This window comes from Sus scrofa, chromosome 18 (assembly GCF_054392235.1).
Source record: "Sus scrofa isolate SSC_HxYL_T2T_F1_AM1 chromosome 18, Sscrofa_HxYL_maternal_Yorkshire_Landrace_v2.0, whole genome shotgun sequence".
NCBI lineage: Eukaryota > Metazoa > Chordata > Mammalia > Artiodactyla > Suidae > Sus > Sus scrofa.
In genome coordinates, this window is record NC_139400.1 from 27,646,211 (window position 1) to 27,672,659 (window position 26,449).

Sequence of the window (26,449 nt, forward strand, 5' to 3'; positions counted from 1 at the left end):
TAATTTTTCCAGAAATCTTCCTTCCATTTGATTTGTCCAAAACAGGATCCAGTTCAAGATCATGGGTTCATAAACCTTTAGTCTAAAGGATAGTCCCTTTTTTCATGAATGCCATGTTTAAAATTTGTTGGTTTTTTTTTTTTTTTTTTTCTTTTTTGATTTTTAGGGCCGCACCTGTGGCATATGGAGGTTCCAAGGCTAGGGGGTCTAATGGATCTACAGCTGCCAGCCTACCCCACAGCCACAGCAGTGTGGGATCCAAGCTACATCTGTGACCTACACCACAGCTCACGCCAATGCCAGATCCTTAACCCACTGAGCAAGGCCAGGGATCGAACGTGTGTCCTCATGGATATTAGGTTTCTTAACTGCTGGGCCATGATGGGAACTCCTAAAATTTCTCATTTTTCAATCCTGATTTTTTTAAAGGGAAAATAGTGTGGATATCTCTCCTAAATCGAGCCTCCATCAGTGGATAAGGCCAGTAGAGGCTGCTTGTAGGTTATTTTTCTAGGGTGTTCTTTTGCCTTTGGCACTGGTGGGTGCCTCGACTGTTCATCGTCAGTCTCCATGGTTGACTAATGGCAGCTCTCTAATGTTTCAGGAATGAGACCTCTGGCCCAGAGTGGGAAGCCACTTGCTGACTAGTGACCATGTGAACCAGAAGTCTGCTTTCTAGAAGCCCACAGCCTCTAGGTCATGATTTACGGACTGGTGTAGAATCCTTAACATGAGCTATTCAAGTGGACTACAAGCTAAGCTTCAGTTTATAATAATGTGGGTATTTTTTTTAAGTCTTTGCATTACAATTTTTAATTTATACCTCCCTCCAAAAAAAAAAAAAAAAAGTTTTTACTTTTCTTTAAAATAGTTGAAATTCCAAACTTTTTTTGTTTTTGTGTGTTTCTGATCATAAATCAAAGCAGATTGGGATAGACTTGATGCAATTCCAGAAATAGTAAGTCCCTTCCATGTGTGAGGTGCTGTGTCAGCCCTCATGTAATGCAAAGGTGAACAATCACCTGGTTTCTACCCTCAAGAAGTTTATAGTCCAGCCTGGAAAATAACCTACTGCATAAGACAAAGAGTGCTAAATACCCTGGCAGTGCAAAAGAAGTTAATTCTCATCTATGGAATGTATGGAATTGGAGAGAATTTCAGGGAAGGTATAGGTTTGGGCTGGACCTCGGAGATGAGTGGGAGCTGTGGGCTCCAGAAGGTCAGGGCCCTTGTCTGTCTTCTTTATCATCTCAACACTTAAACCTGCCTGGCACATGGTAGACACTTCAGAGGAGATGTGAGGCTGAGAGAACGTTGAGCAGATGAACAGAATATCCTGTGTTCCTGAAAGAGCAGGGATGCTGCTGTGGCTAGAGCTTTGCATTGAGTAGAAGAGAAAGGATAAAAGAATCCAAGTGGGGCCAGCTTGGAGTCTTGTATGTTATACTGAGGAGTTTGATTTTGATTCTGTGGGGAAAGGGTGAGCAGGGATGTGATATTTGTGCTCAGGAAGAGAATCCTGAAGTCTGTATAGCGAGCACAGGGGAGGCAGGAATCTGCGGGAGGTATGATGTCGGGGAAGTGGCTGCTTTGATTAGGATGTCAGTGGTGACTTCACCGTGATGGGTTTGGGTGTGAGGGGTGGGGGGTGGTCAAGGATGCCCTTGAGGTTCGTGGCCTGTCCTGTCAAGATAGCTCAGGTGGGGAGGGAAGACAATTTTACTTTGAACGTTTTGAGTTCAGTTATGTAAAAATATGTCTAGAGATGGCATTCTAGAGGTCAGGAGAGAAGGGTTCAGTGTGTGAAAGTCAAGGGCCATTGTTTCAAATGCTCAAAATCTATAGAACCTAGAGCCACAGAGAGTGACGCTGTCAGTCATATCATCTCCCAAGGACCCTAATGCCAGCCTGTTGAACAGTGTACCTGAGGGCTCCAGGCTACCTGTCCAGTTTCCAGTGAACATGCCACTAGACTGGACTGAGTGGACTTTCGCATAGTAAGCAGCAGTCTTAGGTGGGGTGATGACTCATTTTACATGCCAATTTAATTGGGTTCAAGGATGCCCAGATAGCTGGCAAAATCTTCTTTCTGGATGTGTCTGTGAAAGGGTTTCCAGAAGAGATGGACACTGAGTCGGTAAACATAGTAAAGAAGATGCCGCTCATCAACATGCGTGGGCACCATCCAGTCCACTGAGAGCCCGAATCTAACCAAAAGGGGGACTTCACGTCGTGGCACAGTAGAAACGAATCTGACTAGGAACCATGAGGCTGCGGGTTCGATCCCTGGCCTCGCTCAGTGGATGAAGGATCCAGCGTTTGCCGTGAGCTGTGGTGTAGTCACAGATGTGGCTCGGATCTGGCGTGGCTGTGGCTCTGGCGTAGGCCGGCAGCTGTAGCTCCAATTAGACCCCTAGCCTGGGAACCTCCATATGCTGCAGGTGTGGCCCTAAAAAGGACAAAAGACAAAAAAAAAAGGACAAAAAGGCTGAGGAAGGACAACTTTGCTCTCTCCTTGAGCTGGAAGCTCCATCTTCTCTTGCCCTTGGACGTTGGAGCTCCTGCTTCTCGGGGCTTTGGACTTGGACTGGGGCTACAGCACTGGCGTTCTGGGCCTCCAAGCTTGTATCTGGCAGATAATGGGACTTCCAGGTCCTGTAATTGCCTGAGCCAGTTCCCATAACAAACCTCTTTCTTTATATCTGTACATATCCTATTGGTTCTGTTTCTCTGGAGATTTCTGACTAATATAGATGGGATTGAGCTCATGAACTTACTTTCCCAAAGCATTTGTTTTCTTCCACATGCTAGGCCATCGCTTCAAGCCCAGGCGGTTATTCATTCTTCTTGTGGGTTGTTCCTCTGGAAGTTTTTGGTTTGACCTTTCTGGTAACCCAATTTTCCTGATTTAATTCTTTTTTTTTTTTTTTTTTTTTTTGTCTTTTTGCTATTTCTTTGGGCCGCTCCCACGGCATATGGAGGTTCCCAGGCTAGGGGTCGAATCGGAGCTGTAGCCACTAGCCTACGCCACAGCCACAGCAACGCAGGATCCGAGCCGTGTCTGCAACCTACACCACAGCTCACGGCAACGCCGGATCGTTAACCCACTGAGCAAGGGCAAGGACCGAACCCGCAACCTCGTGGTTCCTAGTCGGATTCGTTAACCACTGCGCCACGACGGGAACTCCCTGATTTGATTCTTTATTTGAATTTTTTTTTCTTTTGACAGACCCTTTTAAAAAAGGAAATTGCCTAAGATTTCATTTTGCTATTTTACTATCCATAAAGCATTATAAGTCATCTTTCTAAGGAATTTTCCCACTTAGACATAGTGAGGCTAGATGGCTTAGGGGATACATATCATCTGCGTTAGTTGTCTCTAATGGCTCTCTTGCCAGCAAATAGGATTTCCAACACTTTCCTCTCTACCTCCCAGGTCAGAACCTTCTTTTGCAGTCTTGGTCTCAGACGTCAAGGCAGGTGGTTGTATCTTGAAGACCCCTGGCTGTTCAAGGCCATTCCAGCTTCCTAGTTTGGCCACTCCTACCAGTCTTCAGATTCTTGTTTTTACTATTTTTCTCCACTGAGGCCTCTAGAATTCTATGTTCTGTTTTAACAAAAGTTGCATTTCTCAAGTCCAAGTAGATTTTGTTTTCTCAGAGGTTAAGACTGAAGCTCGGAGTTCCTCTCGTGGTGCAGAGGAAATGAATCCGACTAGGAACTATGAGGTGGCGGGTTTGATCCCTGGCCTCACTCAGTTGGTTAAGGATCCAGCATTGTCATGAGCTGTGGTGTAGGTTGAAGACGAGGCTCTGATCCCACGTTGCTGTGGCTGTGGTGTAGGCTGGCAGCTACAGCTCCAATTAGACTCCTAGCCTAGGAACCTTCATATGCAGTGGGTGTGACCCTAAATAGACCAAAAAAAAAAAAAAAGACTGAAGCTCAGAGACATCTAATAATAAGCTCTGTCATACAGCTAGAATGTGACAGAGCCACGCCTAAATCCACGTTCCCCAGCCTTCTGTTCCTTCCATTATAACAGGGCTTGGGAATATCTTTCAGCGTGGTGAGTCTCTGATTTTCTTTTCCTGAGCACAAAGTTGAGATCTGCCTCTCACGGCAGAAAGAATACCCGTGTCCAGAATGAGTCCTTTGCCTCGCTTTTTTTAGATTTTAGCCAACATGAATAGCCTTAGCAGATGGAACATTCTCTTCGGGGGCTTTCCTCATTTACTTGTCAAACTCTTAGACCAGTTGTGGCTGCTTCGGAGCCAGCTTTTAAATCCCTTCCACCCTGTTCCATCTTAGGAACAGAAACAGCTGCATGTACAGAGCAAAAGAACAAACACTTCTTCCTCCTCAGTTTTCCTTGCTATTTTTAGTTTTACTCCTATTCTGAGTCTCCTTTGGCTTTGCATAGCCGTGATCTGGCTCGGGTGACCCATGGCCTTGGAAGTGAATGCTGTGCCTGAGCCCTTTAATCAGAGACCATGGTTCCATCTTCATCCCAGCCTCTCTTTTCTCATTGCTTCTTGGCTGAAGTGGCAGTGGTGGCGGTGATTACTGTCTTTCTGTCCACAGCGCCTCTCTGGTTGAATCAACTGTTGTGTAGCTAAAGCCAATTAGGAAGAGAAGGAATGGGAACATTGATGAAATTTCTCTGGGGGGCCTGGGGGACCGTGGTATATCCAAAGATTCAGACCAACTTAATATACTTTCCAGCTTTCTGTCCTCACTTCTGTCAGCTCCCTGTCCATATCCTAGGGTTAGATTTGGGGAAAAAATGGCTGTTTCCCATGCAAGTCACCAACAGCCCTCCAGAGGGTGGAAGTAAGAACATACAGTCTTAGACCTGGAAGGATTTACCTCCAAGACTCTCACTGTTCTCATGAGGAAGCCACGGTCACAGAGACAAAATCATTTTTTAGCCTCCATGTCCATTTCCTAGCCGGTCTCATCCAGCTCGACCAAACCTAAGGAGGAGAATGAAATGCCCACGAGAGTCAGTCTCTGGGTGGCAGAATGGGTTTCGAGCGCTTTTGAAGTGATAGTGAGGCAAATACTGCAGCTGGGGTCCACTCCTCAGGCCTGAGAGAGGAACAGTCTAAACAGGAAAACCTCTGAAAATTGATTTTTTACTACGATGAAGAGCTGTCACTGCAAGTATGTACTAAGTGCTGCTTAGTGTTTTAAAAAGCACTTTTCTAAACACTGCCTCCCAAGCCTGTGCTGTCTGCCTCCTGAGCAGGAATCTAGCTCAAAACAGGGAACGTTACAGACACGAAGCTGTTAAAAGTTGAAAGTAACCTAAGCATCTAACAACTGGAGAGTGCTTAGCTACATAGAGTATAAATCAGTGGAATGTAATTCAAACTATTGAAATGATCATTGTAATGATTCTGTTGATACGGAAATTTGTTTGCGAGATATATATGAGAAACAATGCCAGAGCATATATCTTCACTGTGATTTGTATACCCATGACTAAAAGAAAACTTGAGAAAATGAAAAGTCAAAGTAAGACAAAAAGACCAAAAAAAAAAAGTCAAAGTATTAAATGGGGTTATATAATTTTCTTTGAATTTTTTGGCACACTACTGTTGGTACAATGAATTTTTTAAAAAAAATCATCTCCTTAATCTTTATAGTTCTATAACCAATAGTCTGTGGCCTTGCAAAGATTTCTGGTAAGCTTTATATTCCCTCCTTAACCCATATCTAAAAGTTTTTCTATTTTATTGTTTCTCCTATACTTTTTGTATGCATTTGATGTAAGGTAGGTGAAAAACAATAAAAGTAATTAATGTGCAGAATGGGAGAAAGTATTTGCAAATGATGCAACTGATGGGATTAGTTTCCAAAATATACAAACAGTTCACACAGCTCAGTATCAAAAAAACAATGAAAAAATGGGCATGGAGTTCCCTGTGGCTCAGTGGGTTAAGGATCCAGCATTGTCACTGAGTCACTGCTGTGGCTTGAGTTGCTGCTATGGAGAGGGTTCTAGGTTCCTGGCCCTAGAACTAATCCGTATGCCACGGGTGCAGCCAAAAAAAAAAAAAAAAAAAAAAAGGGAATGGGCGGAAGATCTAAATGGACGTTCTCTAAAGAAGACATACAGATGGCCAAAAGGCACATGAAAAGATAGCCAGTATCACTAATTATCAGAGAAATGCAAATCAAAACTACAGTGAGGTATCACCTCACACCACGCAGAATGGCCATCATCAAAAAGTCTACAAGCAATAAATGCTGGAGAGGGTGTGGAGAAAAGGGGAGCCTCCTACACTGTTGATAGGAATGTACATTGGTGCTGCCACAATGGAGAACAGTGTGGACGTTGCTTAAAAAACTAAAAATAGAGCTACTATATAATCCTGCAGTCTGAGTCCTGGCCATATATCTGGAGAAAACCATAATTCAAAAAAAGATACATGCACCCCAACATTCATTGCAGCACTATTTACATTAGCCAAAACATGGAAGCAACCTAAATGTCCATCGACAGATGAATGGATAAAGAAGATATGAATATTACTCAGCCATAAAGAATAAAATAATGCCACTTGCAGCAACACGGATAGGTCTAGAGATTATCCTACTAAGTGAAGGCAGACAAAGACAAGTGTATAATATTGCTTATATATGGAATCTAACAAAACAGAAAGATACAAATGAACTTACATACAGAACAGAAAGACCCACAGATGTAGAAAACAAATTTATGGTTACCAAAGGGGGAAGTGGGGGAGAGGGAAATATTAGGAGTTTGGGATTAAGATTATACCCACTACTATGTATAAAATAGATAATCCACAAGGACCTACTTATAGCACAAGGAACCATACTCAATATTCTATAGTACTCATTATTTTGTAATAACCTGTAAGGGAAAGAATCTGAATATATTTATATATATATATGTATATATATATTATATACTGAATTACTTTGCAGTACACCTGAAACTAACACAACATTGTAAATAAACTATGACTTAAAGTAAGAAAAAAGGATTTCCTGCTGTGGTGCAGTGGGTTAAGCATCCAACTGCAGCAGCTCAGATCATTGTGGAGGTGTGAGTTCAATTCCTGGCTTAGCTTAGTGGGTGAAGGATTGGGCGTTGCTGCAGCTGTAGCATAGATTGCGGCTGTGGCTTGGAGTCAATCCCTGGCCCAGGAATTTTCATATGCCATGGGTATGGCAATTAAATATTAAAAAGTAATTAATGGTGTTAAATGATGTTAAGATAGAATGACGAAATTTTAGCTTGAGAGTTGCCAAATATGTTGCCTAGTTTTGGTAAATGTTTTATATGCAAATATACAAAGAAATTCTTGGTAATTTATGAGCTTATGCTAGATAACATTTTCCATGGTTTGTAGACTGGGCGAGGAGAGTTACCTGTTCTATATCATATAGTGAGAATAGAGAAGCTCTGCCCTCCTTTCCTCCCTTCCTTCCATTCACCTTCAATCCACCTTCACTCCAAGGCAGAATCTAGTTAATCCTTTCTGAGCTGAGTATCTCCATAGCTGTTAAAAAAGAAATGGCTGTGCACTCATGTTCATTGCAGCATTATTTTATTTTATTTTTTATTTTTATTATTATTATTTTTTTTGTCTTTTTTTGCTATTTCTTGGGCCGCTCCCACGGCATATGGAGGTTCCCAGTCTAGGGGTCCAGTCGGAGCTGTAGCCACCGGCCTACGCCAGAGCCACAGCAATGCAGGATCCGAGCCGCGTCTGCAACCTACACCACAGCTCATGGCAACGCCGGATCGTTAACCCACTGAGCAAGGGCAGGGACCGAACCCGCAACCTCATGGTTCCTAGTCGGATTCGTTAACCACTGAGCCACGACGGGAACTCCAATTGCAGCATTATTCATCATAGCAAAGAGATGGAAGCCTAACGAGGATAAATGGATAAAGAAAAACATGGTGTATATAATATATACAATACATGGAATATTTAGCATGAACAAAATTTTTAAAAAATCCTGTCATTTGCTCAGCATGGATAAAAGCCTGAAGGACTTGCTCCTGAGTGAAATAAGCTAGCCCAAAGACACATACTGCATGATTCCACTTATATCTAAGAGGTATCTAAAGAGACTCAGAAACAGAAAGGTGGAATCTTGTTGGGGGTGCTGGGAGGGAGGGGGAACTGAGGCATTGTCCAGTGGGTAGACAATTTCAGTTTTTTTGCTGGTTTGTTTTGGCCACGGCATGCAGCAGCTTGATGTGGGATCTCAGTTTCCAGACCAGGGATTGAACCCAGACTGCAGCAGTGAAAGCACCAAATCCCAACCACTAGACTACCAGGGAACTCTCTAGAGTTTCAGTTTTATAAGAAGTTCTAAAGACCTGTGTGCAACGTGCATGTAATTAACACTACTTCCTAAACTCATGAAAGTGGTTCAGGTGGTAATTTTTAAGTGTTTTTTTTTTTTTTTTAATACATTAACAAGGAAAGAAATGGCCACTTCGTGCCACCAACCTTTTGTACAGAGCTGGACCACAACTTGCTCTCTGTCCCCTTCATCCTCCCAGTCTAGGTTTGGGCTTCATCATTCATCATCCTTTTTCCTTCTGTTGCCATATCTAGGTAGGTCTTTGCTATGAGGTCTTCCACCTGTGCCATGGTCTTGTTTTTCCATGAGTTTGAGTTGTGCCTTCTTTAATATGGGAAGAAAATAGATGTGAAAGCAGATATGAGAGCTTTCTTCTGTAGATCCAAAGAAATTATGTCAAGTGAGAGACAATGTGTCAGATATGAAGTGACTAGGAAATCTCCCCTCCCTAATTATCTCGTCACATGAGAAAAGAGCTGGTGTTTCTAGCTAAATTGAGTCAGGATCAAGTATGCTGAGCAGTAATGCAGCAGTACCTTGTAGTGCCACTAGGTGATGCTCATGCTCCACCTGACTTCCTCACTGCCTGGAACTGCAGAGGCAAGACACCCGGCCTCCGCACTTTATTGTTAATCATTAGCAGATCAGCAGTTGCAGAGAGTAGAGCACTTTATTTTCTTTTCCTTTTAGGGCTGCATCTGTGGATATGGAAGTTCTTGGACCAGAGGTCCAATCGGACCTGCAGCTGCTGCCTATGCCACAGCCACAGCACCACCAGATCCAAGCCAGGTCTGTGACCTACACCATAGCTCAGGGCAATGCCAGATCCTTAACCCACTGAGCAAGGCCAGGGATCGAACCTGCATCCTCATGGATACTAGTCAGGTTTGGTATTGCTGAGCCACAAGAGGGACTCTAGAACTTTTTCAAGTGACTTATTCTCTCTTTTTTTTAAATTTTTTTATTATTCAATGAATTTATTACATTTATAGTCATACAATGATTATCACAACTTATTCTCATTTTCAACATCAATCCTACTTTGTCTTTATTTTGTTACAGGTCTTCTCCTAACAAACTTCCTTGAAGGCTGAAGCTGCCTTGTTTTTCAACATAGGCTTATAACAGTGATAGAAAAAGAGACAGACTGAAAGCACTGAAAAGGTAGGGGCAGAGACATAAAGGGAGAGAATGGGGCCACAGAAGGAAAAAAAGTTCAAGGTCAGGGTTAGGACCTTGGGTCCAGGATTAAGGAAACAAGTAGCAAGGAGAAGAAGCCTACTGCAAGAGGAGACCCAGGAGAAGATGAGTCATTGGCAGGTGCACTGGCTCATGGGAGGCAGCCCTCCTGAGGTGGCAACCTTGTGTCCCATCGCAATGCTGGCACTCTGGGCTGGGTCACCCCAGGGTCAAAGTTAGGCAAGCCACTAATGAAGCTTTGAAGACATGTTCATAGAAGCATGGCCAGAGTGGGTGTGCCACCAAGGCCACAGAGCAGCCCCAACACAGCAGATGACCCTTCCTCGTGAGGACTCCAAAGTCTGACTAATGCTAATTAACCCTGACTCACTGTAGCGCTGAGCACAGCAGGGTCATTGTCTCCACTGAATCGAGCAGGGAAATGGAGGTGTGGAGTGGGGAAGCAGCTTTGCTCCATCAGTGGCACCAGGCTGTGAGTCTATCACCACCCTCCTCAAATGCCTGTGACGCTGCCATTGCTAATCGGGAGCAAGCGCTTCCTACAGAACGGTCCAGAGGAGGAGAGAGGAACCTTAGTGCCGTCTTCACGGGCAGCAGAGCCCTAGAACGCCACAGTGTTATGTGCATCAACGAGTTGCAAAGACTCCTTGGCTTAACCCCCCACTTCCACTGTGAGGCATCTGGAGGCCAGCGGGCGGGAGAGGGAGCCCAGGTCACACCGTGGGTGTTGTGGCTGTGCCAGGCCAGAAATGCTGGGGTCCCCTGCTTGGGCCTCTTCCACTACAGCGCCACGGACTGACAGCAGAAGAGGCAGCGACGTGGTGGGTAGGAGCACTGCGGCTCCAGATCCGGCAGCCTGGGTTCAAATCCTGGATTTCCAGGTTACTCGCTGTGTGCTTCTGAGCCAGCAACTCCATGTCTCAGTTTCTTCCATCTGTGAAAAGGTGATAATGCTGGTAGTTCTGTCCTAGGGATGTTTGAGGATTAAGTGAGATACGTGAAGTGTTTAGAACAGCTGACAGGTAGTAAGTGCTCAGTAAATACTAGCTATGTTTTTAGTACCTTTTTGTAAATGGCTGCACCTGTGGCATATGCAAGTTCCCAGGCCAGGGATTGAATCTGCGTTGCAATGCCAGATCCTTTAACCCACTGAGCCAGGCCAGGGGTAGAACCTGCACCTCCACAGCCACCCCAGCTGCTGCAGTTGGATTCTTAACCCCTTGTGCCTCCTAAAAGGAGCAGGAACTCCTTCCTAGTATTATTGAAATAAGGCAGGTATGACGGTCCTAAGCTGCACACCTGGCCACTCAGCTACCATATTGGCTTCAGTTCAGTGATCTCTCTGGCCAATTTCTTCAGTTTGCCTTGTGTTTATTCCCTGAAGGAAAAGAGCATCAGGGATGGACAAGACAGGTGTTGGGGTCAGGAGGAAGAGGCACTTCCATCTCTGCACCACACTGTCCTTGCTCCGAGTAGGGACCTTTTTTAGCCCAGCAGCCTCTGTGACATCATCAGACAATGCAGGTGCTGGTGACTCAACTCCAAGCCCAGCTCTAGAAGCATCCGGAAGCATCTGGGGCAAGAAGACATAGACCAAGAAAACCACATTCCTGCCGATCTTCTCGGGTCCTGGCTCTGAGCCTGGCAAGCCCACTCTCAGAAGGTGATGGTACAGTGACGACAGGAGAGTTAATTACAGTCCTCACCTGCTGGGGTGAGAATACTGGCTTGTTTGTCCAGCACAGCTTACCTGAATCATCCAGCCGGCAGCCACCTGGGCCTGGAGCTGGACCAGCAGGCTGCCAGGAGGCTGGAACATCTTCTGCCTGCTGCACTCACGAGTGCCAGCACTTTCTGCTGCTTCTCCCTTCAGAAAGCAAGACAAAGCAGTTTGACCCCGGAGACATAGCTCCAAAGTGAGTGAAAAGCCTGGCGGGGGCTTGACAACAGGCCCAAGGCCCCAGGGCCCATTCTGGGATGAGCAGAACCAGAGCTGAGGCCTCAGAGCCTTTGGAAAACATTTCCAGGAATCAGAGGTGAAGCCAAGGAGGAAAGACTGAATGGGGCGGCAGCTTCCTCTTCCCCTCCACGCCACCCCCCACACCACTGAGCCACCTCTGCACCCCCTGGCCCCCAGGGGGCCCCAGGCAGTCTTGCCAAGCCCAGCATTCCCCAGGCCAACCCTGCAGATCAGCAGTGATATGGGTCAACTCCCACTAGCTCCATCTGGGGTTTTTCCAGAGTAAAATGAGGAAGAAAAAAGGGACTCTGTTTCACAGACACACAAAGGTAACTGCGATATAATTAGAAAACACCTTTTCAAAAAATACAGTAAATGTTGAAGGAAGGTCCTGACCGTTCTCTCTCCGACTCCATGGTGAGGGCGACCAGCAGGACGTGCCAGAGGAGAAAGGGTGAGGGCCCTTCTGCACGACCCGGAGGAAGACGTTTTCAGCCTTGAGGTGATTTCCACGGCAGGGACCATCCGTGGCCCAGCTGGGGAAGGGGGTCCTGAGGAGGAGGCCAGGTCAGCACACCTGCGGGTGGGACGGGGAGTCAGGAAACGGCCCAGAGTGCGGCTCTCCTCCAGGAAGGAGCTAAAGGGCCCCTAAAACGAAGTACCGGCCAAGAGGCCAGCTTCCCCGGGCCTGCGGGACGGAGATGGGGATGGCGCCAGGCCCGCTCCCACTGCTGTGCTGTGGCTGGGCTCCCTCACCTTGCAGCCCCCCTTTCACACACCGCCCCCCAGCAACTGGCGCCTTGGGGGTGGCACCCCTGCAGTGCAATCCAAGCCCCTGTAAAGCCTCAGCGTCTCATGTGGTCCGCGGCCCTCTGCTTTCCAGTCCGGGAAGTGAGGCTCCCTGAGGGGAGGGCGAGGCGGCAGGGAGGGGAGGACCTAGTTCTGGCCCGGCTGCCTGGAACATGACCTCAGCCTCCTGATGACTGGCTTTCCGGTTAACCTGCCAACCCAGGGCGAATCCCAGCCCCGACCTTTGCCACAGCCTTATAAAGGCTATTGGGGCCTTGCTGGGAAAGCCGAGTGGAAGCTGCATGAACTAGCCTCTCTGAACTCGCCTCAAGTTACAAGAAAGTCATGAAGGTCAACTCCAATCCGAAGACAAGGATCCCCACCTTTCAAAGAGAGAAATGTCAGACAATGTGAGCTCAGCTTTCAAACACTGCACCTGCCTTGTCAGTTTGCTCTGGACGGAGACAGTGAAGGTTGCGGCGGTAAGCAAATCCTAGAACCCAGGAATGAGAGGGAGGAGAGGCCAGCTTCCTGAAGGGAAAGGAGCACGCACGGTCTTGTGACGCGATGGGATCACCTGCGAGAGCTCACAGCCTCTAAGGAGCTCGAGGACAGAACTCAGGCTTGAATACCATCCGCTTGGTCAAGATTCGTCCAAGACGACCTACTGAATGACAGAAGATGTTTGTAAATCATAATCTGATCAGAGACTAATACCAAAAATGTATAAAGAACTCACAGCATACATACACACACAACATCCAATAACAAAATAAGCACTTCTGGGAGTTCCCCTTGTGGCTCAGCAGTAATGAGCTGTGAAGCTGGAAGTATCCGTGAGGATGCAGGTTTGATCCCTCGCCTGGCTCAGTGGCTTAAGTATCTAGCGTTGCTGTGAGCTGCAGTGTAGGTCATACATGCAGCTCGGATCCTGCTGTTGTGGCGTAGGCCGGCAGCTACAGCTTCGATTCAAGCCTGGGAACCTCCATATGCTGTATGTGCGGCCTTAAAAAGCTAAATGAATGAATAAATAAATAAAATATAGGCTTTTCCAAAGAAGACATGCAGATGGCCAACAGGTACATGGAAACATGCTCTATATCAGGGAAATGCAACCAAAACCAAGGTGAGATTATAATTTTACCCCTGTCAGAATGGCTTTCATTCAAAAAACCAAAAAAAAAAAAAAAAAAAAAAAAAAAAAGGAGTTCCTGTGTGGCTCAGCGGGTTAAGAATCTGACATAGTGTCCTTGAGGATCCTGATTCAATCCCTGGCCTTACTCAGTGGGTTAAGATCCAGTTTGCGGAGTTCCCGTCGTGGCGCAGTGGTTAACAAATCCGACTAGGAACCATGAGGTCGCGGGTTTGGTCCCTGCCCTTGCTCAGTGGGTTAACGATCTGGCGTTGCCGTGAGCTGTGGTGTAGGTTGCAGACGCGGCTCGGATCCCGCGTTGCTGTGGCTCTGGCGTAGGCCGGTGGCTACAGCTCCGATTCAACCCCTAGCCTGGGAACCTCCATATGCCGCGGGAGCGGCCCAAGAACCAAGAGATAGCAACAATAACAACAACAACAACAACAACAACAAAAGACAAAAAAAAAAAAGATCCAGTTTGCCTCAAGCTTCAGCATAGGCCTGCAGCTACAGCCCTGATTCTACCCGTAGCCCAGGAACTTTCATGTACCGTGGGAAGAAAACAAAAAAAAATCTACAAATAATAAGTGTTGGAGAGGGTGTAGAGAAAAAGGAACCCTCCTGTATGTTGGTAGGAATGTAAATTGGTGCAGTCACTATGGAAAATATGGGAAATCATATAGAGATTCCTCAAAAAATTTAAAATAGGATTACTGTATGATCCAGCAGTTCCACTTTTGGGTATTTATCCAAAGAAAGCAAAAACATATATATACAGTAGAATATTTTCAGCCATAAAAAGGATGAAATCTGTCCATTCGTGACAACATGAATGGATCTTGAGGGCATTATGCTAAGTGAAATATCAGAGAAAGACAAATACCATATTATCATTCTTACATATGGGACATAATAAGAAGTGGAAAAAAAAAAAGCTCATGGATAGAACAGATTCGTGGTTGCCAGAAGTGGGATGAAAATGGGTGAACTGTTTTTGTTTTTGTGGGGGAGGGATTATCTGTTCTTTTTTGTCTGCACCCTCAGCATGCAGAAGTTCTCCAGGCCAGGGATCAAACCTGCACCACAGCAGTAACCAGAGCCACAGCAGTGACAATGCTAGATCTTAACCCTCTGAGCCACCAGGAAACTCTGTTTTTTCTAGTTCAAATAGAATTTGTTTAAAAATCAGATAAGGTTTTGGAGTTCCCATTGTGGCTCAGTGATTAACGAACCCATGAGGACTCGGGTTTGATCCCTGGCCTTGCTCAGTGGGTTAAGGATGCCAGGTTGCTATGAACTGTGGTGTAGGTCGCAGATGTGGGTTGCATCCTGAGTTGCCGTAGCTGTGGTGTAGGCTGGCAGCTACAGCTCTGATTCGACCCCTAGTCTGGGAACCTCCATCTGCCAAGGGTGCAGCCCTAAAAAGACGAAAGATAAAAAATAAAATAAAAAGCAGATGAGGGAGTTCCCATTGTGGCACAGCAGAATCGAATCCAACTAGTATCCATGAGGATGCAGGTTTGATCCCTGGCCTTGCTCAGTGGGTCCAGGATCCTGTGTTACTGTGGCTGTGGTATAGACCAGCAGCTGCCACTCCCATTCCACCCCTAGCCTGGGAACTTCCATGTGCAGCAGGTGCTGCCCTAAAAAGCAAAAGCAAAAAATAAAAAATAAAAATAAAAAAGTAAAAAAGTAGATAAGTCTTTTATTCTACATGTCTCACCATAGATTAAGCATTGAACTCATGGCTCATTCATAAGCTTTTTAAAGATCAGATTCCAAACAGGACATCTATGATTAAGAATCTGGGTCTGAGATTGTCTACTCAAAATTGGAATTGGAGGAGTTCCCTTTGTGGCTCAGTGGTTAATGAATCCGACTAGGAACCATGAGGTTGCAGGTTCGATCCCTGGCCTTGCTCAGTGGGTTAAGGATCTGGCATTGCTGTGAGCTGTGGTGTAGGTCACAGATGCGGCTCGGATCTGGCATTGCTGTGGCTCTGGTGTAGGCCGGTGGCTACAGCTCCGATTAGACCCCTAGCCTGGGAACCTCCATGTGCCACGGGTTCAACCCTAAAACCATGAAAGATATATTTAAAAAAAAAAAAAGGAATTGGAGCCAGTAACAGCTGATGTCCAACAGAAACAAATTTGAGTCAACAACTAAAAATAAAAATTGTTCCCAGAGACTTTGGCCTCAGGACCTTGGGAAAGGTAATACATCTGGCTCAGAAAAACGTATACAAACATTTTTCTAGCCATAATATGCTTTTCTCATCATTTCTTTCACAGTCCCATGTCTTTGGGAGATGGGTAGGATTCAGTCAATTTATATAAATTTATTTAGTACTCTTTATGCTGGTTGTGATTATCCTGTTCTAATCTTGAGAAAAAGTCGTCCATATTTGTGCATGCTAAAAGAAGTGTCCCTAGGAGTTCCCATCATGTCTCAGTGGAAACGAATCTGACTAGCATCCATGAGGACGAAGGTCCAATCCCTGGCCTTGCTCAGTGGGTTAAGGATCCACCGTTGCCGTGAGCTGTGGTGTAGGTCGAAGATGTGGCTCGGATCCTGAGTTGCCGTGGCTGTGATGTAGGCCAGCGGCTACAGCTCTGATTCAGCCCCCAGCCTGGAAACTTCCATATGCTGTGGGTGTGGCCCTAAAAATAAAACAAAAGAAGTGTCCCTATAACTACATGTGAGGCCCCAGATGCATCAGGTCATTGTATCCTAATATATAAATATATATAAATATAAAACCAATATCAACCTCCACTTTTTCAAACTGAGACTTTTTTTTTTTGTTTTTTGTTTTTCTTTCTAAGGCTGCACCTGTGGCATATGGAAATTCCCAGGCTAGGGGTTGAATCAGAGCTACAGCTGCTGGCCTACCCCACAGCCACAGCAATGAGGATCCGAGCCACATCTGTGACCTTTTGCACAGCTTGCAACAAAGCTGGATGCTTAACCCACTGAACAAGGCCAGGGATTGGACCCACATCCTCATGGATACTAGTCAGTTTCTTAACCTACTGAGCCACAATGGGAACTCCTCAAAATGAGACTTGTATCCTACACTGAAACCCACTTCTCTTGTCCAACTCAGCTTCAAATATGTGTACTTTTTTTTTTTTTTTTTTTTGTCTTTTTAGGGCCAAACCGGAGGCATATGGAGGTTCCCAGGCTGGGGGTTGAATCAGAGCTGTAGCCGCCGGCCTACGCCACAGCCACAGCAATGCAGGATCTGAGCCAAATCTACAACCTACACCACAGCTCATGGCAACGCCGGAACCTTTACCCACTGAGCAAGGCCAGGGATCGAACTTATGTCCTCATGGATGCTAGTCGGGTTCGTTAACCACTGAGCCACAACAGGAAGGCCTCAAATATTGGTATTTTGCTATTCAAAACTATTTCCTCCACATAGACCCTTGATTTCATCTCCTCTCCCATTAAGTAGCTTTTCTCTTTCTTCTCTGACATTTCCAAATCCCTGATTCTCTCCAAAATTTTAGTCTCTGTTGACTCTTCTAAAGAATTATGAATTCTTGGAGTTCCCGTTGTGGCACAGAGGAAACAAATCCGATTAGGAACCATGAGGTGGTGGGTTTGATCCCTGGCCTCGTTCAGTGGGTTAAGGATCCGGCGTTGCTGTGACCTGTGGTATAGACCTGCAGCTGTAACTCAGATTAGACCCCTAGCCTGGGAACCTCCATGTCCCAAGGGTGCAGCCACCACCCCCCAAAAAAAGAATTATGAATTCTTGAGAATTAAATATATAGAACTATGAATTTTGAAGAATTAGAGAATTATGGGAGTTATGGCACAGTGAGTTAAGGATCCAGCATTGTCACTGCAGTGGTGAGGGTTGCTGCTGCTGTGGCATGGGTTGATCCTTGGCCCAGGAACTTCCACATGCTGCAGGCATGGCCAAAAAAAAAGAATTAGAGAATTATGAAATATGTCAATACTCAAAATTTTTTGATCTGTATATTTTTTCTTTTCTTCGTATTTCCACTAAATCTTTTTTTTTTTTTTTTTTTCCTTTTTAGGGCCACACCCATGGCACATGGAGGTTCCCAGGCTAGGAGCTGAATTGAAGCTGTAGCTGCTGGCCTATGCCACAGCCACAGAAATGCAGTATCTGAGCCGAGTCTGCAACCCACCTACATTACAGCTTATGGCAACGCCAGATCCTTAACGCACTGAGCAAGGTCAGGGATCGAACCTGTGCCCTCATGGATGCTAGTCAGATTCATTAACCACTGAGCCATGATGGGAACTCCTCCTGTAAATCTTTTTGTTCTCTTTTTTTCCCACTAAATCTTCGTCAGCACATTTTGTTTGTTTTTTGTGGCATGCAGAAGTTTCTGAGCTAGAGATTGAACCTGTGCCATAGCTGTAACCAGAGGCACAGTAGTAACAACACTAGATCCTTAACCTGCTGAGCCACCAGGGTACTCCTACTTTTCAAATTTATATGTAATTGACACACAACATTGTGTAAGTTTAAGAAGTTCAGTGTGTTGATTTGATACATTTATATATTGCAAAACAGTTACCACCCTAGAGTTAGCTAACACCTCTATCACTTAGAGTAATAATCGTTTCTTTCCTAGCAATTTTGAAGTATATAATGCAACATTGTTGACTGTAATCATTATGCTGTGCATTAGATCTCCAGAACTTTTATATCTACTAGTTGCAAATTTGTTTTAAAAAATGAAAATTTTTAGAGTTCCCTGGTGCTCAGTGGGTTAAGGACCCAGCATTGTCACTTCTGTGGCTCTGCTTACCACTGTAGCGCATGTTTGATCCCTGGCCCAAGAATTTCTGCAAGCTGCAGGTGCAGCCAAAAAAAAAAAAAAAAAAAAAAAAAAGAAAGAAAATTCTAAAAGAAGGAGTTGATTTGAGGATGGGAATTACTTCCCCAGGAAGGATGGGAGACAGCTGTGTCAAGAACAAGGAAAGAGCAGTGGTGAGAGATGGCAGTGGAAAGTCAAGAACACAGGGAAAAGCCCTGAGAAGTGAGATTGAGCAGCTCTGAGGCTGTGGGTTGAAAGAAAGAAGGGAATCAGGGGGTGACCTGGGCAGAAGAGCTTCTTTCCCTGCAGCTTCAGAGATGCTGGCAGGCAGCGCCTGGCCTGCCAACTGAGGAACCAGATGTCTGGTCTCCCAGGCCGTGTGGGCCTCGGAGCTGCTGCCTTCCCAGCCAGACACAAGCAGCAGGGGCTGAGAGGCTGCCGGAATGTCAGAACTGCCACCAACTCTGCGGAACAGCTTACCAGGCCCAGGTTTGGGGCCCAACCTACTCAAGTAAGATAAGCTTTCAGAGTTCTGATTTTTGCCCCCTTGACTGCACAAGCCAGAAAGTAGTGCCACCCAGGGTCCTCAGATCTTTTGGGGAGTCCCAAACAAGTGCTTCACACATGTCCACCAGCCAGCCTGTCATGGGGCACCTTCCATCAGGTGCTTTGTCTCTGGCTTCAGCTCCCACTGGCCGACCACACCCTCCTAAGCCACTTGAGGAAATTAAACCTGCCATGCTTCGGGTACCCCAAAAAGTTGGGTTTGTTATCTACGTGAAGATAACTCCCTTTCCAATTCAGTGCTCACACTGTCCATGCGCCCCAAACCTCCAGTGCCTGGTCCAATCTCAGAGCCTTTTGTTATCGTCTGATTAGCTTCTGGCTCTAACTGCTCTCCGCCTAGAGGGGCCTAATCTGACACCAAGGGTCTGGTGGGAGGAGACACCTGCCTGGCCAGCCCGCCTTTCTCCTGACAGAGATCCTCCCTCTGACCTTTTCTTTTAGCATCTCGAGGCCATTGTAGCTTCTTGGAGCCAGGACACACCAACATCTCCATTTCCAAAGCTGTTCCTTTCTGTTTCTATATCTACAAGACTGATTTAATGCTTCTTCCTAAAACAAATGGCTGGGTGCCCTCAATGTACACTGGAACAACTTTCCAGGGAGAAGTTGGTTTGGATTGATCCCTTGGGCTCTGAAAAATCTTAGGGCTGAGTTTCAGCAGGGCCACATATCACATCAGAGCAGGAGGACTAAACAAGAAAAGGCACGCTTTGGGTGTTGAAAGATGTGAAACCATGTGTAAGATCATACTGATCTCAGAATTTCTCAGCTGCTTCATCTACCCTCCACCGCGTGGGTTTTCCCCAGCGCTGTATCCCCACTGCTTGGCACAGAGAAAGTACTTGGGAAGTATTTATTGCATAAATGAATGTTCACAGTCGGTGGAGGTGTTTGAAGCAGAACTTTGTACTGCAACTCTGCTGTGGGGTTGAGGGGTTCCATTCTGGTCCCCCAAAGAAGCTGCTTTGAAAGGGATCGGGAAGATATGATTTGCTCTCCTACTGACGAGAGGAGGGCCGAGCAGTGTAGGAAGTGAGAGGGGAAAATACCCGAGGGCTGGAAAGGGGAAATCTGGGGCTATGTTTAGGCTGAGAAATGAAGACAGGGACCAGGTGCCCCAGCAAGCACGTGGCCTGACTTTGATAACATTAGGAGAATTTCGACACAACATATATGTCTTTTTTGGGGGCACACCTGTGGCACGCAGACATTCCAGGAACCTGCACCACAGCAGTGACTCAAGTCGCTGCAGCAACAATACAGTATCCTTAACCCGCTGTGCCACAGACTCTGCAACACACACACTTCTGTAACTCCTCTCATCTCTTTGGATAGTCTCAGCATGGCTCAGGTAGATGAGAGGACTTACGTGCAAGTGCTGGGTTTTGTTTTTGTTTTTAATTAAGGGTAGCTAACCTTATCCTGAACTTTATTTGCGAAACCCCAACACAATGGTCTCTTCTTTTTTTTTTTTTTTTTTGTCTTTTTGCTATTTCTTTGGGCCACTCTGGCGGCATATGGAGGTTCCCAGGCTAGGGGTCGAATCAGAGCTGTAGCCACCAGCCTACACCAGAGCCACAGCAACGCGGGATCCGAGCCGCGTCTGCAACCTACACCACAGCTCACGGCAACGCCGGATCCTTAACCCACTGAGCAAGGGCAGGGACCGAACCCGCAACCTCATGGTTCCTAGTCGGATTCGTTAACCACTGCACCACGATGGGAACTCCCACAATGGTCTCTTCTGAATCTACAAAAACTCCATAGAATTAGGTAAACAGGCATTAGTCTTACCTTCCTTTTACAGATGAGAAAAGTGAGAATTGCCAAGTCTGTAAAGGGAATACAGACTCTAACTGCACTCTAACTAACTCAGGCCCTGTATTCTCTCTACTGTATGTAATTTACTTTGTATTGATTGCATTGCAACACTACAACAGGGAATTAAAGAAAAAGATTGTTTTGAAAACTCCTTGTGAAACATAAAGCTTTACGTGTACTTTTTTTTTTTTTTTTAGTTGTGATAAGCATATGGTCAGGGCTACCGCTGGTCCATAAGAAGTCTTTCTAGCAGGACATGAACTGTTTGTATGATGATGAACAACCTGCCCAACTGTACCTGGTGAATCTTTGGGATATGGGGGAAGGTAGCAACCGATGTAAAGTTGCAAAATCTGGGGTATAGTTCCAGTTCTGCCCCTATTGGCTTTGCAACAGTGAACATGTCATTTTGCCTCTCTGAGCTTGTTTCCACCTCTATAAAACTTAGATTATTAATTGTGCTGTTATCTTTATCACAGTATTATGAGATTTAAGTGACTTAAGATACGATAAAGGAGTCCTACTGTGGCTCAATGGGATCAGCAGTATCTCTGCAACACCAGCACACAGGTTCGATCTGAGGCCTGGTGTAGTGGTTAAAGCATCTGGCGTTGCCACAGGTGTGGCATAGGTCAGAACCGCAGCTCGGATCTGATCCCTGGCCTGGGAACTCCACAGGGTGGCCAAAAAGAAAAAAAAAACCCATACCATATGAATGTTGTTTTACAAATAAGGAAAGACTTGCTTGCAGTATGTGTGTGTGTGTGTGTGTGTGTGTGTGTGTGTGTGTGTGTATCTATACACATGTATGTATATGTAATCTATAAACTATAACTTTTTTCTTTTGTTCTTGTTTTGTTTTACGGGGGCGCTGTTGGGGAATGTACAGGTTTCCCTTAGTTTTTAGGATTGTGGGCCAGTCATCACCTACCCAGCACTCATTTCCCTTCCTTCCCCAAAGGATTCAGCTTGTATTGGATCCAGGGGTTGGTCGTGCTGTCTGTCCTCCCACAGGGGAAGGTGAGGGCTCTGAGGCCTCTTATCTGTTGAAGGGTGTACTTACCCTGTGGGCAGAACTGGGTGTGCAGCCCTTGCTGGCTTCAGGTCTGGAATTTTACAAGGTGGGTATCTGAGGATCTTTATGGTCTGGGCCTTGCTTACCTTTCATTCAACAAAGATGACAATCAGGGTTTGGATCTGAGCTCGTAGAGAGGAGAAGACTGAGGAAGGGGTGTATTTGAGGGGGAGTCAAGGCTGTAATTTGATCAGAGATAACTGAGATGATCATTAGAAATCTGTGGCAAGAAGTTCCTGCTGAGGCACAGTGGGTTAAAAGCCTGATTACAGCAGCTCAGGTCGCTATGGAGGCACAGCTTTAATCCCTGGCTTGGAGCAGTGGGTTAAAGGATCTGGCATAAGTTGCAGCTTCAGCCAGGATTCAGTCCCTGGCCTGGGAGCTTCCATATGCCATGGGTGCTACCATGAAAAAAAAAAATTAAATAAAACCATGGCAAGACAGCATCAAAGTATGTAGGGCAATGGGGTTCACCATCTGTTCTCCTTACTTTTCTGTATATTTGCATCTTTCCATAGTAGTTTAAAAAAAAAAAGGAATAGGCTGGAAACCTCTTACAAGATAATGTAAATTGGGGGCCATCTCTGTACACTTGGCATTAAAGTCACAGGCCTGGAGGAAGACACCTACAAGAATCAAGAAATGAGAACTCTGATAGTTAAAAGTCAAGAAGACAAGAGGTGGGGGGACCCAGACATGAGGAGGGTGCATCCTGAAAGATGGTGAGGAAGGCGTTTTAAGGAGGGAGTGATCAACGGTGTCAGATGCTCCTGGCCATTTGAATACGATGAGGACTGAGGATTGACCACAGCCTCCGTGAGCTGGAGGTTTTGATTTCAGCAGAGCGATGGGGGAAAATCCTGATTGGAAGGGATGGGAAAGACCAGTGAGCGGGAGGTGAGACATGGAGACAGGCATAGGTAACACCACTGACGGCGTTTTGCTGTAAAGAGAATCGGAGTGATAGCCAGAGGACGACTCTGCCAGGCTTTTGCTGCCAGGTAAAGGATATTACTGAATGTCTCCATGCTGACAGGAATGAGCCCGTAAGGGCGGAAAAACTGACATTGAAATGCGCTGCTACGAAAGGGAGTTAAGTGCAGGAGCAACGGGTTTGAGTAAAAAGGAGGGAAGAGCATCCAAGCAAAAGAGAGCCGTGGAAGCAGCCTCCCTTCACACTGCTCATGCCTGCATGTGAGCCCCAGAGCTGATGGGGCCCTTCGTGGCTGCCTGAGGGTGAAGACCGTGCTGAAGACTGTAGAACGGAGAGACAAAAATGATAGAAATTCTCTGATGTGGTGGGGTCCCTGGACCACTGACCTGCAGCCTGCTCCACCCTGAGCCCTGTTGTTATGTGATGAAGATAAACTACCTTATTGTTTAAGCCAGCCTAAGTCAGGTGGTGGCTGTCGTTGTAACTTTTTTTTAGGGCCACACCTGCGGCACATGGATGCTCCCAGGCTAGGAGCCGAATTGGAGCTGCAGCTGCCAGCCTACACCACAGCCACAGCAACTCCAGATTCGAGCCACGTCTTCATCCTACGCCACAGCTCAAGGCAATGCCGGATCCTTAACCTGCCGAGCAAGGCCAGGGATCGAACCCACATCCTCATGGATACTAGTCAGGTTCATAACCCACTAAGCTGCAATGGGAACTCCTCCCTTGATACTTTAGACTTGCACTTCTTCCGTGTATTTGCTAAGAACAATGATAATTCTCTTATACAACCACGGTCCCGTTACCAAATTCAAGCAAGTTTTCATTGATACAGTACTTTTATTTAACCCACAGTCCATATCCTCATTTTATCCAGGAGTTTCAATCATGTCCTTTGAAGTTTATTTTTTCCTAGCACAGGATCTAATTCAGGATGACATTACATTTAATTGTCATACCTGTTTAATCTCCTTTCATCTATAACTATTTCTCAGCATTTTAAATAATTTTCATGATCTCATGGCCCTTTTTGGGGGGTGGGGGAGCTGCACCCGAGGCACATGGAGGTTCCCAGGCTAGGGTTCCAATTAGAGCTGTAGCTGCCTGTCTACACCACAGCCATAGCAACTCAGGATCCGAGCCACATCTGTGACCCGCACCACAGATCACGGCAATGCCAGATCCTTAACCCACTGAGTGAGGCCAGGGATCAAACTTGAGTCCTCATGGAATCTAGTTGGGTACATTACCACTGAGCCACCATGAGAACTCCTCCAGCCCCCCCCCCCTTTTTTGCTATTTCTTGGGCCGCTCCCACGGCATATGGAAGTTCCCAGGCTAGGGGTCGAAATGGAGCTGTAGCCACCAGCCTACACCACAGCTCACAGCAACGCCGGATGGTTAATCCACTGAGCAAGGGCAGGGACTGAACCTGCAACCTCATGGTTTCTAGTCGGATTCGTTAACCACTGTGCCACGACGGGAACTCTCTCCTGGCCCTTTTTAACAGACCGGTTATTTTGTAGAATGTCTCTCAATTTGGTTTGTCCCATGTTTCCTCATGATTAGATTCAAATTGCATATTTATGACTGGAATTATATGTGATGTTATGTATGTGACATGGTGTACTCAGGGTACCACAGGTGATATCTTTTTGCCCCATGACGTTAGTTTTGATCACTTGGTTAAGATGTTGTCTGGTTCCCCTATCAAAGAGTTATTATTTGTCCTCTTATAATCAGTGCATAACTGGTGGGAACCTGGTTTGAGACTCCGTAAGTGTCCTGTTGCTCATCAAAGCCCCCTCCCCTGTTCAACAGCCACGACTATTCCTGACTATTCTTTTTGAACCAATTTTTACTGAGATTTTTTTTGATACTTGTGGCTCAAAATCTTCAAGCCAACACAACTTATAAAATGTTTCATATGACTCTTGCCAAAGTGGGTATAGAGGGAACATTCCTGAACATAATCAAAGCCATTTATGACAAACCCACAGCAAATATAATACTCAATGGAGAAAAACTGAAAGCCTTCTCACTCAAATCTGGAACAAGGCAGGGATGCCCACTCTCACCACTGCTATTCAACATAGTTTTGGAAGTCCTAGCCACAGCAATTAGACAAACAAAAGAAATAAAAGTCATCCAAATAGGAAGAGAAGAGATCAAACTGTCACTGTATGCAGATGACATGATACTATACATAGAAAACCCTAAGGGCTCAACCCAAAAAACTGCTTGAACTGATTAATAAATTCAGCAAAGTAGCAGGATATAAGATTAACATTCAGAAATCAGTCGCATTTCTGTATACCAACAATGAAATGTTAGACAAGGAATACAAAAATACAATACCTTTTAAAATTGCACCTCAAAAAATCAAATACCTTGACATACACCTGACCAAGGAGGTAAAGGACTTATATGCCGAAAACTATAAAACTTTAATCAAAGAAATTAAAGAAGATGTAAAGAAATGGAAAGATATTCCATGTTCATGGATTGGAAAAATCAATATTGTAAAAATGGCCATGCTACCCAAAGCAATCTACAAATTCAATGCAATCCCTATCAAATTACCCATGACTTTTTTCACAGAACTAGAACAAACAATCCAAAAATTTACATGGAACCACAAAAGACCCAGAATTGCCAAAGTAATCCTGAGAAACAAAAACCAAGCAGGGGGCATAACTCTCCCAGACTTCAAGCAATATTACAAAGCCACAGTCATCAAAACAGTGTGGTACTGGTATCAAAACAGACAGACAGACCAATGGAATAGAACAGAGAACCCAGAAATAAACCCTGACACCTATGGTCAATTAATCTTTGACAAGGAATGCAAGAACATAAAATGGGAAAAAGAAAGTCTATTCAGCAAGCATTGCTGGGAAACCTGGACAGCTGCATGCAAAGCAATGAAATTAGAACACACCCTAACACCATGCACAAAAATAAACTCAAAATGGCTGAAAGACTTAAATATTAGACAAGACACCATCAAACTCCTAGAAGAGAACATAGGCAAAACACTCTCTGACATCAACATCATGAATATTTTCTCAGGTCAGTCTCCCAAAGCAACAGAAATAACAGTAAAAATAAACCATTGGGATCTAATCAAACTGAAAAGCTTTTGCACAGCAAAGGAAACCAAAAAGAAAACAAAAATGGATGGAACTAGAGACTCTCATACTGAGTGAAATGAGTCAGAAAGACAAAGACAAATACCATGGGAGAAAATAGTTTCAAATGATACAACAGACAAGAGCTTAATCTCTAGAATATATAAGCAACTTATACAACCCAACAGCAAAAAAAACCAATCAATCAATGGAAAAATGGACAAAAGACCTGAATAGACTGTTCTCCAAGGAAGATATACAGATGGCCAACAAGCACATGAAAAAATGCTCAACATCGCTGATTATAAGAGAAATGCAAATCAAAACTACCATGAGATACCACCTCACACCAGTCAGAATGGCCATCATTAATAAATCCACAAATAATAAGTGTTGGAGGGGCTGTGGAGAAAAGGGAACCCTCCTGCACTGTTGGTGGGAATGTAAACTGGTACAGCCACTATAGAGAACAGTTTGGAGATACCTTAGAAATCTATACATAGAACTTCCATATGACCCCACAATCCCACTCTTGGGCATCTATCCGGACAAAACTCTACTTAAAAGAGACACATGCACCCGCATGTTCATTGCAGCACTATTCACAATAGCCAAGACATGGAAACAACCCAAATGTCCATCAACAGAGGATTGGATTTGGAAGATGTGGTATATAT

General features: G+C 45.3%; 1 protein-coding gene and 1 long non-coding RNA gene across 2 annotated transcripts in view; one reads left to right on the forward strand and one right to left on the reverse strand.

Annotated features, from left to right (window-relative positions):
- Positions 1–540: 540 nt before the first annotated feature.
- On the forward strand, positions 541–11,902 carry LOC146394947 (uncharacterized). The gene is made up of 2 exons (XR_014833899.1): positions 541–777; positions 9,418–11,902. It is a non-coding gene; the product is annotated as an uncharacterized LOC146394947 (long non-coding RNA).
- The window catches only part of LOC146394948 (uncharacterized), a 31,022-nt gene continuing 13,873 nt past the window's right edge, over positions 9,301–26,449 (reverse strand). The window contains exons 3-6 of the mRNA XM_085005462.1: positions 12,745–12,971; positions 11,912–12,092; positions 11,306–11,422; positions 9,301–10,489 (exon numbers count right to left, since the gene is read on the reverse strand). Coding sequence (XP_084861588.1) covers positions 10,418–10,489; positions 11,306–11,422; positions 11,912–12,040 — 318 coding nt within the window. The 5' untranslated portion in view covers positions 12,041–12,092; positions 12,745–12,971 and the 3' untranslated portion in view covers positions 9,301–10,417. The remainder of the gene's footprint in view (positions 10,490–11,305; positions 11,423–11,911; positions 12,093–12,744; positions 12,972–26,449) is intronic.